The sequence below is a fragment of the Columba livia genome, chromosome 8, assembly GCF_036013475.1.
Source record: "Columba livia isolate bColLiv1 breed racing homer chromosome 8, bColLiv1.pat.W.v2, whole genome shotgun sequence".
Lineage (NCBI taxonomy): Eukaryota > Metazoa > Chordata > Aves > Columbiformes > Columbidae > Columba > Columba livia.
Window position 1 is genome coordinate 21,457,728 of NC_088609.1, and position 15,435 is coordinate 21,473,162.

General features: G+C 36.0%; 1 protein-coding gene across 6 annotated transcripts in view; it reads left to right on the plus strand.

Annotated features, from left to right (window-relative positions):
* The window catches only part of COL11A1 (collagen type XI alpha 1 chain), a 147,796-nt gene that overhangs the window by 102,874 nt on the left and 29,487 nt on the right, over positions 1-15,435 (plus strand). For all 6 annotated transcript variants that reach the window (XM_065072486.1, XM_065072483.1, XM_065072482.1 and 3 more), the window contains 8 exons: positions 2,943-3,050; positions 3,540-3,647; positions 4,663-4,716; positions 8,723-8,776; positions 9,405-9,512; positions 13,064-13,117; positions 14,035-14,088; positions 14,188-14,241. In XM_065072486.1, the coding sequence (XP_064928558.1) occupies positions 2,943-3,050; positions 3,540-3,647; positions 4,663-4,716; positions 8,723-8,776; positions 9,405-9,512; positions 13,064-13,117; positions 14,035-14,088; positions 14,188-14,241 (594 nt within the window). The remainder of the gene's footprint in view (positions 1-2,942; positions 3,051-3,539; positions 3,648-4,662; positions 4,717-8,722; positions 8,777-9,404; positions 9,513-13,063; positions 13,118-14,034; positions 14,089-14,187; positions 14,242-15,435) is intronic.

A 15,435-nucleotide genomic window follows, 5' to 3' on the forward strand; every position in this document is an offset into this window, starting at 1 on the left:
AACAGGAGGTGTACCTCATGTTCATAACTCATGTGAAATTTAAGTCTAATAAATAAAAATGATGCAAAGATAAACATGAAAAGTTGGCTGTGTAAAAAGAGCTACTAGAAATTATGGCCACTGTTAGTGTCTCCTGTTTGATATAGGAAAGACCTATGAGTTATTTTTATTTTTGTCCTTTCTATTCTTGCATCCTACTGATGAAATGACTTTAAGTTGTTTAGCTTGTGAGAGATGACAAGATCAGAGACCATGGTAGTATGGCTGCAGGGTAATTGATTTTTCTTGCTGAATTCACTGAAGTCTTAGGAACTTAAATAACAGAAGTAGGACTAAAACTTAGGCATCAACCCAGACTTTGAAAAAAAGAAACCCAACCAACTAACAACAACAAAAACCACAAACAAAAGCCAAACAGCAAATCCGAGAAGGATAAAGTAATCTATGATTCCTGCACAAATACCTCTTTTGAACACTCATTCAAAATTAGGTCTTACTGACATAATTTCTAAAATTACGTGGAGCAACCATTCAGCATTCTCTTCTGCCACAGTTACCTGGATGGAAAAGCATCTTGTGATGGAATTAGTATCAGTTATGGCAACGGGGTCGGTCCAGGAAAAGTATGTCATGAATAAAAGCAAAACATTGGGCCCTCATAGATGAAAGCACCCTAACATTTCATTGTTCCAAGAGCCAGCAAATTTCATCTTACTCAAACATGGAAAACAACCCCTGGCTGTTGAGAGCTTCAGGCTACACCATGTATTACTTATCCATTCTATGATGTATCACCCCACTTCCAATATATTAGTTGGAAAAGTGAAATTATCAGTAACTTTAAAGTGTTACAAACTGTCTTGTAGGTGTCAAACTGAAAAGCTGGGGAAATACTACTATACAGCGAACAAACCTTTCACAGAGCTCTATTGATGCAAAATTTGTAAATTATTTAAAAGACAGAAAACAAGATGCAGCAAAAATGAGAAAATACAGACATTTAGAGGGAGAGGACAGTTCCCTTTGCTTCTCAGTTTCCAGCAAGTCCACAAAGTAACTGATAACTGTGGTGCTGATAGTGGAATAGTTTCTCCCATTAGACTTGAAAGCACAAGACTAGCTCATACGTAGAATACGGTGGAACAGAATGCTCTGTTGTCTTTGTTCCCATGCTGCCCTATCTACAGGACACGGGAAGGATGTGCAGCATCTTGAATCCTCAGGACTGGCAAAGCTGAATTTCTTGTCAGAGTTCTCAGCCTGTGATGGTGCAAAAAACCACAAAGAAGCTCCACCATTCTCCACGCTCTGCCTGTACCCAGGAGAGCACCATGCATCTGTCTCCCTGCACAGGCTGACTCTGGTGGGGAGACAGGGAGAAGCAGTTTAGATGGCAGCTAACTTCTGTATCAAAACACAGGATGTTTTCCCCTGTCATATCATCAATCCATTTCACAAACATAGAGGAATACTTGGTCAGAATCTGCCTGTGTGATCAAGGAGATATCAGGAATTTGAATGTAAATGTATTTTGCTCCCTGTCATTTAATTGCTATGAGGTACCTCCAGACAAAGACAAATGTCCATTTCTTTGCTGAGTTACAGAGGACTTTCGTTACAGACCACTCTTCGGAAATAAACCCAGCTTGCAGAAAGGATTTAAAATCAATACTCCACATTGTGGCCTTTGACTAAATGATAAACAAATACAGATAGACCAAAATATAACATTTTTATTTGAAATTCCATTTATTTAAGTAGAAGTTCTAATCTATACTGTTATCTGTTCCCTTGTATCCTTTCAGGTTTTTAGTACTAGTTTAGTTTTTTAGTACCAGAACACCTTGTTTCCTTTCCTTTTTCCTCTTCAGCACTACTTAAAAGTGGATGCCATCTGTATTTTTAGAAAGTGCAATAAATAAACAGGAAAAATTAATCCACCCTAGGTACCTTTCTGGTTTTGGATCACTGCAGATTTTTACATACCTAGTCATTCTCTCTATTTTTTCTAGTTAGCTCAAACCAGCAGAAACCATAAAGGCACAGCTCAAATTATGAAAGGTTATGGAGCTTGGCTCTGTGGCAGATTGACATATTTAAAAGAAAGGTTGTCTTTTTACGGAACAGCCATAAGCCTTACAATGCTTCAAAGGAAAGAACGGATAGGGAAGGTAGAAACTAAATTTTCACTTTTGAATGTTTTAGTAGTTTCAGATAGAACAAAAACCTTATTTAGACAATTAAAGAAATACAGGAATGACAATGACAGGACTTACTTAAAGTGAGGTTTATTGATGTTTGGGTAAAATTATCCTCTGTAAAAATATACTATAGAATATGCGATTCCAGAGTTTTTTTCACATACAGCACCCACCTTTTCCTCTTTAATTTGTAGTTTAATTAGATTTGTAATTTAATTAGATTCTTAACTTTTTCTGTGATTATCTAAAGATAATACGTCCAAGCCTCCTCTGTATGACACATTTTTACACAGATGAATTGAAATGCAGAAGCATACTGATCATCACGGCAATGTATAGCACAAAACTTGACTAAAAATTTGGGTTGTGTTGTGGGTTAGTTTTGGGGTTTAGCATATTGAATATTCTTTCATCAGAGTAGTACTATGTTAATATATTTTGGAAACACAGAGGGAAAAAAGTTCCTGAAAACAGGCTGAAGCACAATCTCATTATGATGAACAAATACAGGAAGGAGTATTTGTGAAAAAGATAGTATTGAATAAGAACTGTTGAGTATGAACTTCAGCTTAGTTCTTTTCGCCTTTTTCTTTACTTACACATATGCTGCATGCGTACCCTTCTACTAGCTGGAATCTCACTGAACAACAGGTATCTTCTCTGTTGACCCAGGTCAGGAAAACCACCAACAGCTATCAGAGCAATAGCAGAATTCTCTAATACTACTTAATTTCTTTCCAGGGTTCACCAGGGGAACGTGGATCAGCAGGCACTGCTGGCCCAATTGGTCTACCAGGTCGTCCTGGACCTCAGGGTCCTCCAGGCCCCGCAGGGGAGAAGGGTGCTCCTGTAAGTAATCACAGAGTCACATAAAAACATCACAGCCTAGATTTGTCATTCCAGAATGATACTTTTTCCCACTCTCCTCTTTGTCTATTAAACTTATCCTCAGAATCCCTGACCTACTCCTTTTATATTTAAAATTAGGTGAATAGTTAAACATTCATTGTTGTATCCTCTAATGCCCAAGAAGGGTTAAACCTGTTATTATCACAGCAGGGAGTGAATATAATACAAAAGTTTGTCAAATCAGTCTTTTGTTAAAACTTAGTACTCAGCCACTCTGCATTAGAGTACAAGTTTATTTGTCATCAGCTTCCATTACTAGTTAGTATAATTTTCTGATACATTCTTTTCCCTTTATAGTTTCCTTTCAGTTGATTTTGGGTTTGGGGTTGTTTGTTTTTTTAATTTTATATTGGTAAAGTGACTCCCTATACTGAAATCTTCATTAATCTCCTGTGGTAATGTGGATCACTTCCTTTTCTTCAAATCCAGGGTGAAAAAGGTCCTCAAGGTCCAGCTGGACGTGATGGAGTACAGGGTCCTGTAGGACTTCCTGGTCCTGCTGGTCCTAGTGGTTCTCCTGGAGAAGATGGTGACAAGGTGAATCATTGTAATTGGTATTAGTGCATCTGTGAGAAGATCTGTCAGGACAGTTCTCTGGTTGTAGCTTCTTCACAATAAATACAGTGACGAAGAAACTCTTACCTCTACCTCCCCCAAACTCCCTGCAAATAACTAAAAAACCCTCTATAATGAGATGTCTGAGGGACAGATGCCATTGGGATTTGTGTTCAAGAACTAGTAGACTAACATTTATCCTGGCAAAGAAACAAGGATGAAAGCGTAGCAAAATAAATCAAGGCAGATGGTGCCAAAATTTATTTTTGCCTATTTTAGAAACCTGGTTTGCTGAATGAGTAAGATAAAATGTTCTCAGTAATGTAGAGTGATTTGAAACCACTGTTGATAGGTTGAGGGTGTCAAAATATGCTTACAGCAGAGGTATTGTGTTCACTTCTAGCAGAACTTAGGACATGGTGCATCTTGCATGTTTGCATGATCCAGCACTGTTCTGTTAGCACAGGGTAAAGGTAAATACTTTGAGGTTTGTTTTTATGATGCATGAGTGTTATTTATGCCACAGAAAGTATTTCCTTTGATTTAATTTAATTGCTTTCTATTACTGTGTAAAGAAAACATTTTTTTCTGACATGGTTTCCTGGTGATTTGAATAATTTTGAAATGTTGTACATTACAATGAGGAACAGTTATTCAGTCAAATACAGTTAGATGAGTCTGTAAATCAGGGTGCTTTCATTATAAATTCATATTGAAGTCAACATGAGAAACATAATTTCCCTTATATAGAGCTCAGTTACACTATACTTCAAAGTCAGGTCTTTGCAGTATAGCAATCAATATCTAGATTTAGATGACATACTATTGATCAATTCAGAATTGTCCCCTTTAGTCGTTCATACCTGAAGCCCCAGCATAAAAACCGGAATAATCGTGTCAAAAAGGGAACACTTAAAGGTACTGTGATATTGACTTAAGCTAAGTGTGAAGGAGACCATTTTAAACAAGAAGTTTAACTTTTAGCTTTCAATTACAGGGTGAAATTGGTGAACCAGGACAGAAAGGTAGTAAAGGCGACAAGGGAGAAAACGTGAGTAGCAAAATCCTTTGTCTGTTACATTGGTTATAAAGTATTCATGCATGAAGTATGCAGGTAGCCTGGCTACATCAATGAACAGAAACAAAGACACAGTTCTTCAAAATAACGTTGAGTTTTAATGCAACACTAGAGCTTTGTACTTACAGAGCCATGCATATATTTAGTATTTCTCATATTCCTTGAGCTTACAGAATCCGTAAAATACAGACAGGTGAACTACATTGCTAAGCGCCCTTCCTATATCATTTTAATTCACACATTCTACATTTGAACTTGGAGAGAACAAGAATATACATACATTCTCTTACTGTGTTTAAGTTAACTTGACTGACTGCATTGTGTGAACATACCCAGCTTTAGCTTCTTAGCCATAATGATTAAGAATATGAAGTCTCAGCAAGGAAATCTACTAATATAGTTTTAAAATTTTTGAAGAATATCTAGTTCTTGGAGAGCACGCTTAACTGATTCCAATATTTCAGAACAGCAAGGACCTCAGATGAAATATATGAGTTTTCAAATATTATCACTAGTGAACTTAGGCCTATTCAGGCTTCTACTGATTTAATTTGAAATGGTTTTGTCTTTAAAATTATTTCTAATGTTCAAGCACTTCCTCTTTTGGTTGAGGCTAGAAATACAAAACCAAGCTTTTTCCACTGTAAAATTTGAAGCTAGAAAGAATAAAACTAGCATGTTTTTCTGTTTTGTGTTGTTTGCTTTTCCAAAAATTCAGAAAATATTTATTTTCACTTGTGTTCCATTTCAAGATAAATTGGCATTTTATTTGAATAAATTTGCTTAAGAAAAAAATGAAGAAGTAATTGCAGAAAGATTACTATTACTATTACTACTATTATTACTATTATTATATTTTGCCAATATTCACAGTTAGCAAAGCTCAGAACCCAACATAGGGGTATTTATAACTAAGCATATTTACTATCTTGAAAAGACTGTGTGCTTATTATGATTAACGACTTATACAGCATCATAAAAGTAGATTGCTTCTAAAAATTGCACCAAATTTATGGCTTACACATAATCAGATGATGTTTTATAGGAGGATGCATAAAATTCAAGCAAATCACAGGTTTATGATAATTTCTTAGAAAAAAACGGGGCAACAAAATGTGATCTTTTTTGTTTTTAAATATAATATTTTCAGTTATTTATGTGAGAAAACCATACATTTTTTACAATCTTACTTCATTATATAAAATCACAAGTGCTGTAATAAACTATTTGTAATGCCCTGTTAACACAAGGAGTGTGATATTATACATATGAATGAGAGCATACTTCTGTTACAAACTCCGGTTTTCCAAGAAATATACATGTAACCAAGTTGTAAACAAATTCTGCTTCATACTAAAATTACTTCTGCATAATCTGAGCTGAACGATTTGGTTAACTTGGTAAAATTAATGTATCGAATTAAAACATTTTTAAAAGTCAGTTTAAAAATGATAGACTTGTTGCCAGTTAACAGAAAATCAATCTTAATCTATTTGCTGTGGTAGTTGTAAACCAGCTGTGGGATACAGAGATAGATGCAGCTCCTTTTTGTCTACCTAAAGAGGTTCATGACAGTGCAGGCCCTGTATACACAGAAAAATCTGGTGTTCAAAAGAAAAGGCAGAAGAAGCATATGAAGCAGGTCGTGGTTAAGTTCCATGTTGGGCTTTGCATGTGATCATGTACATATCCTTGTTTTCCCCTTTGACGTGCCTCTTCATTAGAGATGCTTCTGCATCAGAGAAATTCAGAAAAAACACTTGCTGCACTGTTTTATTTCAGATCATTTTAGCACAGCTAGTTATGCTGAGCATTAGACTGTGACCACAGTTCCCACAGTGAGTACTAATGTATTTGGGCATGTTCCAGCAGACCTGCTTTACAAATGAAGTGTCTGCAGCATAATCATTTGAGAACATATCCTGTACTCTCAGTCTCAAGGTTTAAGCCATTTGGGAATATAGTATGTTTTCCCTGAAATACAGGGTTCAGTGTTCAGGCCTGCTTCATCGAAGTGAATGCTGTCCCATTTGAAGTTACATGCACTGAATTCTATTTGCCCTCAATTGAAGTCATTCATCCCTGACAATTTCAGAATGTGTTTGTTTCAAATCTGCTTTCCTTTCAACACGCTGACAGATGCATACTGCAGCAGGGAGGAATGGCCTTCTTGGTCACCTCTGAAAGATTCTGAAGAGGAAGTAAGTACCTAGTTCTGATAGCACAGGACATATAGAACAGATATTCACAATATCTAGACACCCACAAAAGCCTCAGTGGGCATTTAGTGCCTAATCACAACAAGGACCCCAAGTAAAGAAGAATTGATCCCTCTTTCCTGTTTAAGAAGAGCCAAAAACATCTTCAGTTCCCCATGGAAACTAAAGGGATTTATGTTTGGGGGTCCAGCTATACTGTGCCTAAGAAAAAATACTATGTTGGCATATCCTAGCTAGGGACAGGACTATTTTATTGTTGGTGTACATCTTCTCTTGAGCTTCAAAATCTCCACGGCTACCATACCTTCTTTATGAACTGAAGATCCTCTCCTGATGATTCTGGTCAGTCTCTCTTCATTTGCTCTCCAGAGCAGAGTCTGGCCATGTGTCCAAATAACTTCTCATTGATCAATTGCAAAGTACCTTCCAACCATACTTTATATAAAAATGAGTATTTAAATGAGATGAAAAATGCGTAGATCTCGTTCTGGGCTCTATAAAATGAAGGAGCATGTAGAAGCATCAGTGTAGAAGAATGGATTTAAAAAAAAAAAAAATTCATGCATGCTAATCCCCTTTCTTATGGTAACTGTCCCAGCCAACAGGAATATTCCTAGCAGCCCTTTCATTTAGATATGTCACCATAGAGGCTAAGAAGCTCTATTTCACCTATTGCCATTATGTATGTGATTAAAAGAAAATTATGAAAGACAAGAAATACATAGCTTGACACTTCAAACTCCCTAGAAAATAAGTTATTCTAAAATATACATAGAACCCAAAGAAAGAAAGAGACTACAAGACTTAAGAAGTCCCTTTTCCTTATCACTCTATAAAAGGAAGATTAATCTAATTTTAGCCCTTGCAAGGTCTTAAAATCCAAGCATTATTCTGCACTAAATATGAATTCCCAGCCTAGAAACTGCAGACAACTTCTTTGCCATCTGAAATAGCAGACTAGAATTCAGGCATTGCCAGGTGTAAGGTTTTATGCTTTCTTAGCTTCACTCTTTATCAGCCTAGTCTCTCTAGCTGGTGCAAAAACCAGAGTCAAACTACAACAGAATTTCAACCCCATCATAAACTAGTATCTTGCATTCCCATCCTCTGTTAGATATCTCCATTACATGACTGACTTGTTTCTGCAATAAGCTTAGAAAGTTATTATTCTGTAAGGAGACTGAAAAAATTAAGAAGTTCCTTTCAGAGACATGTATTTTGCCATTCTGTTGAAAAGACACTTCATATCAAAGAGAATGTGACTCAAAAAGAACTTAGAGTTTTTCATGTCTCCTGAAGGTCAAAATAAGCTTTGTGCTGTTGCAAAAACCATTTGCAATTTCATAAAAGCTAATCCAAATGATAACTGTTCTGTTTAAAGATAGATTGTTAGGTGATGCTTAAAGGTTGGATTTTTCTGCACAAATCTCATTGAAAGGTGTGATAATTTTAATTGTGAAAAAAACAGTTTTCATATTGATTCATGTTTGCATGGGAATCTATTTAAAACATTACAAATGTGCTTTCAATAAATGCTGGTATTGTATATGATAGATGTGCAAACCTGAGTTTTTGAGAGCTAAATAATGATTGTACTGAATGGAAAAGACTTGTGAATAATGCTACATTCTCTATAGAGAAATGTAGAAATGCTTAATAGACTTTGATCACGCGAATAGGGTTGTCTCTGTATTTGCCTTTAATCTTATTCCGGATGCCATAATCACTAACTTTTCCTTTTGGATGTTTGTTTGTTGCAGGGTCCTCCAGGTCCACCAGGTCTCCAGGGGCCTGTTGGTGCCCCTGGTATAGCTGTAAGTAGCTGATTCAGAGCAAACCCCAATCTTGCCATAACTCATTTGATACTCAGAAGTTCTTTGAACTGCATGCTACTTACTCAGGAATGTATTTCAAATCACTATTAACAGTTTCATCATTGTCTCTTACATGCAGTTGTTTACTGTAAACAAGCCTGCATAGGTGTTATTTTGTTGAGGATTTACAGCAGGGCAATAATTTGAAGGAATTTTTGGAAATGAATTAGTGTAAATGGTGAATGGGGACTATCCTTTCAGTGCACTTCTTTGGTGATTTGTATGACAGTCAGTGGTAAAATCAGCTCGGTACCAGATGCATTTAAAAGAGAGTATCTCTTTAAAATCCACCTGATACCAGCTAGAATGTATATGCAGATGTGAAAGAGAAGAGGTATTCAGGGAAGAATTTTCTGAGACGTGCAGTATTATTTGACCTGCACAGGTCATATTGCTGGGATTCTATTTGTATAACAGATTGCATTCAACCAAGGTGGTGTACATGCCTTTGTAAAGACATTAGCAGAGATTCTGAGCCCTCTTGTAATTGTTTTCCAATCATTTCCATGGAGCTTCTTCTATTGTTATCAGACCAGTGATATTTTTGCTTTTCACTGTTTCCAAACAGGGAGGTGATGGGGAGCCAGGCCCAAGAGGTCAGCAAGGGATGTTTGGGCAAAAAGGTGATGAAGGTCCTCGAGGCTTCCCTGGCCCTCCCGGGCCTATTGGCTTACAGGTAAATTCCTTTATTATTTTACCCTCTACCTGTAAGAAACACGACTTCTGTGTCAGAAACTGAATGAGTATTGTCTTCTATTAAAGAAATAATAGCATCTGTTAGTAAGAACTGAAAGATGCCATATTCATAGAGTTCATACATAAGTTGCAGATTTAATGCTGAAGGAAATTGGTAGGATCCTCTGAAACTGAACTCCTGGCTACCATAGGCTTTAGAATTTCATTCAGTAATTCATTCATTTATATAGTGCAGCAATTTCTGTTTTAACAAGAGCACTTGTTTTTACTGGAGATACACATTTTAAAGTAAAGATTTAACCTGGAAGTGTATTTAACATGTCCTAGTCATTAACCATATTTTCACAATAGGTTTTGGCAACATAGTGTGTTTCTCGGTGATACCACCACAGACACTATTTGTGTTCTGAAAGATTAGCAGAACTCCATGATGCTTATACACTGCTGCCATCACTGGCAGGTTCCTCTTGTTTCATGTTTCTTAAAATTGTTATTTTTTGAGTCAAAAAAACACAAAGCAAGCATACAGTAAAATGTCACCTTCTCACTGCTGCACCCAGAGAATTACAGTTGAAAAATCCTGCTTTTTCAAAAATATCATTTGCTTAAACATAACAAAACAAAGAACAAGATGTTTAAGACCCTTGATTCATTTCCATGTAATTAACATCAGAGGACAGAGCGCTTTGAAACTATTTCTAATCCATGCATTAAGCTGTAATACGAATAATATATACTCTCCTTTAAAAAATGGAAAATTATAGCAATAGTGTTTGAATACATTAACCAGTATGTCTCTTTTCTATCCACCATGCATGAACAGACTCATGTCTTTCACTAAGCCAAATCTTAACCTGTAGCTATAATTTTAAAAATTCTATTACATAGTCCAGTTCACAAAACTTACAATGAAGTTTATAAGATAAACAGTTCATTACTGCACCAAAACACATCTTGTGTAGATTCATATTGTCTTTGAAATTGAAAACCTTTTATTTTCAGAAATAGCAACTCTGAAAAAAAATCCTAAATTTTATTATGAATTGGTTTTTACTATTTTAAAGAGTGAAATAAAATTATCCTTGTTATTTTTCTCAGATCTAGGACACTGTTCCAACTGATGTTTTTCAGTAAAGTTCACCTTCACATATTAAGTTTAATGAGCACTAAGCTACATAAATATGAAGCTCAATTAGGCTGTGTCACAAATGAAATATTTCAAATGAGGAATTTTATTTCTCTGATCAAGATTTTAATCAGAATATGTTGGTTCACGGACCAAGATCCTATGTTTGCTAATGGTATTGAAATACCATGGAGAAATCAGGATTTTCTTTTATGCAAGAATGTAACTGTCATGGTAATTGTGAAGTGTTGGAGAGTAACAACTTTCTCTAATGTATAATATTCCAGTCTTACATAAAATATTCCATGGTAACTGTATCACACCTCAGTATCAGTATCTACTGATACTATTTACATTGGACATTAAGTAAAAAGTATTTTCATAAAAGTGAACATTGGTAATTTTAATAGTTATTATCTTAATTGTGAATTTCCTTGCTATTTAATTTTGATAGTATTTTTTTAAACAGGGAAATTTTTAACAGAAGAAGTTGAAAGTAAAGAAATTCTGAAAAACTCTATGGGCCTATCTAGGTTCTACTATAGTCAATTTATGGCAATTTTACTTAAATTTTGAAAAATTAAATGACAAACACTTCTATTATTTCTTGCCAAAAGAACTGAAAGCACTCCCAAAATACCATGTCCATGAATGCATGAAATATTGAGTGAAACCAGTGGGATTTTTTCAATGTTGAAATAGGAGTTCACCGAATGGCTTTGGAAAGTATTTTCAAAAACAAAAATATCAAGTAAATGTTTAATTGCCTTTAGACTTTTATAAATACCACCTCTGCAGGCAGTTAAATGAGCTGATTATGTTTATCACGACCATGAATCATAATGGATAAGGCATTCAGCTTTTTAAGTTAAATGTCTTTTTATGTTCATGGGGTGGAACCGAGTGGACTACTGGCAACTGGAAGCTCTAGTTTACTTGAAGTGGGCTGCTTCTCTCTGAATATCAGCTCTTTAAAGACTAGTCATCTAGTCCAAGTCTAGGCTTCTGCTCTAATCACTCTTCAGAACAATTAGCCACAAAATTGTTCTTTAAAACTCTTCACAGTTAAGGAAAAACGTAAAGTCAATTCAAGTTTATTTTGTTGAGCTATTACAAGGTTAGAAGAAGTAAATATGAAGAAAGATATAACAAAACTGTAATCATAAACCTGGTATTACTACTCAGCATGTGCTGTAATCAAAATGTGTTACTGAAGATAGTATTGTCAGCTATGGGCTTCCATTTTAATAGAATACAGTCCAGTATTTATTAAAATAAGCAAGGATTATATTGAAAAACCACTGTGTCATCACACGACCTAAAACTGGCTTTTTTCATGCTGAGCATCTGATAGTATACAGGCTTTCACAACAACCATCATGCACTGACAGGTCAGCCACGTTTTCACAGTAGTACACAACAGAGACATACATCATTTTTAGAAAGGTATATCTCTGAATTTTGTCAAGTCTTTCTACTGTTCATTTTGTGTCAAAGCCATAGGGCAGCTGAGGAATGGATATAGTGTTGCCTAAGGTTATACTTCATACTTTTTTGTACACCTTTGTAGCAAAGATGGCAAACTGTGCTTTCCAATCTAGTTAGCTTGATAACATACTCTGAAAGTAGCAGAACCCAGGAGGTGAAACTTAGAACCAGGTTTTAATGTAATGTAAATCAGTGTAACATTATTGACTCCAGATCCAGGGGACCTGCTTTTTATAGAAGCCAAGGTTTGATCCTACATTTAGGAATGCCCAGCTTAGTGGTGCTAGTGCTTCTAGCCATGATGACTTTATACCAGATGTCAGTATTTGCATCACCTGCAGTTTCCTTCTCTTGGTGTTTGTAACTATTCAAATTTGGACACTTTGCTTCTAAGGATATGTTTGTATAACCCAATGCAATGCCTCTCAGCAGGATTTATTACCTACGCTGGACAACTTATTAAAGCAGTTATACAGCTTCCAGTACTCAGGTAGCTTAGAAATCTTTGCATACCACTTCATTGTGCTGCACTGATCATGTTTTCTTTACATATATATGTATCATAGCATAAATGAAATTATCCAGATGCCCACCTGGGATCTGGATAATGATGGCAGTGTTTTAAAAGTCACTCACCCTAGCATTTCTGTGTCTTTTTTTTTTTTTTTCAAAATTTTCTGCCTCACCTGGTTTAAGCATCCTAGGACTACTTATACATTTGCTGTAATATAAAAAACTCCTTTCATTTTTTTTTTTGTTTTAATGCAAATAGGTTTTGTTTTCTTGCTTGCTCCCCACCCCAAGTTCCCCAGTTTCATATGTAGATCCAATTTATATTGTTTCATATTGATTTATAACTCATCATTCCAGGTACCCTACTAACAGTTTTCTTTTCTTTTCTCTTCCATGTGTTTTAGGGTCTGCCTGGCCCACCAGGTGAAAAGGGTGAAAATGGTGATGTGGGCCCAATGGTAAGACTTCTTCCCCACTGATCACTCTGGAAGCCATAAATATATTGTGAATTATTATCCTTTCTCTGTAGCTTACAATTTAATAAGCTACTCGTGAATTTGGTGCCTGAGTATGACATATTTTGTGTAACATAAACTCTGGGATTTAGTTTGTATTCTCACATCTATCCTCCTCATCTTTAATATCAAGATTTATGTCACTTGAGCAAAGAGTAGGTAGCAAAGCAGATGCTATGTGTGTCTGAGACAGGAGAGTGACAAGCAGGTGCAGGAAAGAAAGAAAAAAGGAGAGACCACTGCATTAGAGAGTTTGGAGCTGCTTTTCTGGTATTCAAGGCATTGCACCTTTAGCTTTAGGTAGCTGCAGGCCAGAAGATGGTAAACAGTATTTGGCTATGTTTGCTCTGTTTCTCCGGGTGGTCTGAAGACTACATTTTCCAACTGTTTATGCTGTTGACAGAATGCCTCTGGGCTGGTCCTGACTCAAATGCAAGCTATCTGCAGTATCCATTTACCTCCAACACCCTATGGCAAGCCTGGATGCTTTATTATTGCCCATCTGTAGGCACCATGGTGCAGTACTGTCACATGGTTCTTACCAGACATATAAGCTATGCCAGGGTATTTGCACAGTGGAATGGGTTTGCCGGTAACCTGCAGGGAAAGTACAACGCAGGAAACCAACCCTTAGGAGTCCTAAGCATGAGATCATTTCCAGCTCAGGTACTGTGTAACATAGCCTGGATCCCCTTGTAAACTCTTGCAATTTGGCATCAATCTGGCCCTGCTGTTTCTGTAGCACTGTGAAAATTAAAACTCCTCTACAGATTGAGCATATTATTTTTCAATCACCAGATAATCTCCAATGGATTTATTCTTTATCATTGTAACTATTTCAAATTGTTTCCTTGATGCAGGGTCCACCTGGCCCTCCAGGTCCAAGAGGTCCCCAGGGTCCTAATGGAGCTGATGTAAGAACGAACATTTTTTTGTTTCTCTCAGTAATTCAGTAATAACCACTACATTTGGGATAACTGTATCTGGGACAACTAACATTTTTATCGTTGTAGGGTCCTCAAGGTCCCCCAGGCTCAATTGGCTCAGTTGGAGGTGTTGGTGAAAAGGTAAGCAGTGATTATAATGTCCTAGAAAGAGAAAACATTGGAATAGAAATATAAATATACCTTTTGATTCTTCTTCAGAGCAATACAGATATATTGCAATTCCCAAATATCCTTCATTGACCTAGTCTTTGTTAATGGCTGACTTACCACAACTGGTCTTTTTATTTCATGTTTTACATCACAACAATATTTAACAATGAGAGGAAAGAGTTTTGGAGCAGAAAAGGTCATTCTCAGTTGAAGGACTAAATTAAGTTTACTTAAAGGAAAGATATTGTATGCAATAGACATAATGGATTCTTGCATGTGATTCATTTGAATCAGCAGTGTAAACTACTATTAAATGTTGAGCAAACACAAAATTCAAAAGAGAGTCTCTTGAAATTCCTATTTTCGTTCATTTTACTAAGTTAGATGACCTCAGCCATATCTTGCATGTAAGCATAAAAGCATTTTGCTGTGAAGTTACCGATTTAATATGAATCTTTTCTTTAACTTTGAATTTGGAAAGAAGATTTTGAAAGGAGCATAAGGTGAAGGAAACAGAATAGAAATACATTGCAGGCAACTGTATAAATAAATTACTGAGAAACTAAGTAGATTGCTCCTTGAGTATTTAAATATTTGCCACAGAATATCATATATATTCAATGAAACACTGATGCCAATGAATCCTAGAAAAGACATCCCCAGGAATGTTAGGACTGGTAGTTTTTCAGAAAGCTCACCATATTGATAACTTTTCAGAATATGAAACAAGTTTTCCCCTTTTCTTCCTGTCCCATCAGATAATTAAAAGCACAGGTACCTCTTCCCTCATCTTCCTCATACACCATTACTGAACTTCAGCACTTCAGAAGTTTTAACTTCCATTCCCTTTCCTTTGTCCACGTAGTCTCTTTGAGACAATGTACCAGTATTGTACCTTTAGGTAAAAATCCATCAGATCTATGAATTTACAAATAATGACTCAAGTACTAGGTCAGTCAAAATCACTTATATTTGTCATGATCCTCTTCTTGGCCACAGTCCAAAAGAACGTCACTCTGCTTCACAGACCTTATAGGTATTCTTTCTTTTCACAAGATAACAAAGTTGCCATTTTCCCAGGATTATTTGTATGACTAATAGTAATTATTAAAAAATTGTAAAAATCTGCAGATCACCCTACATTATCTCACAAGCTTCTTGTTC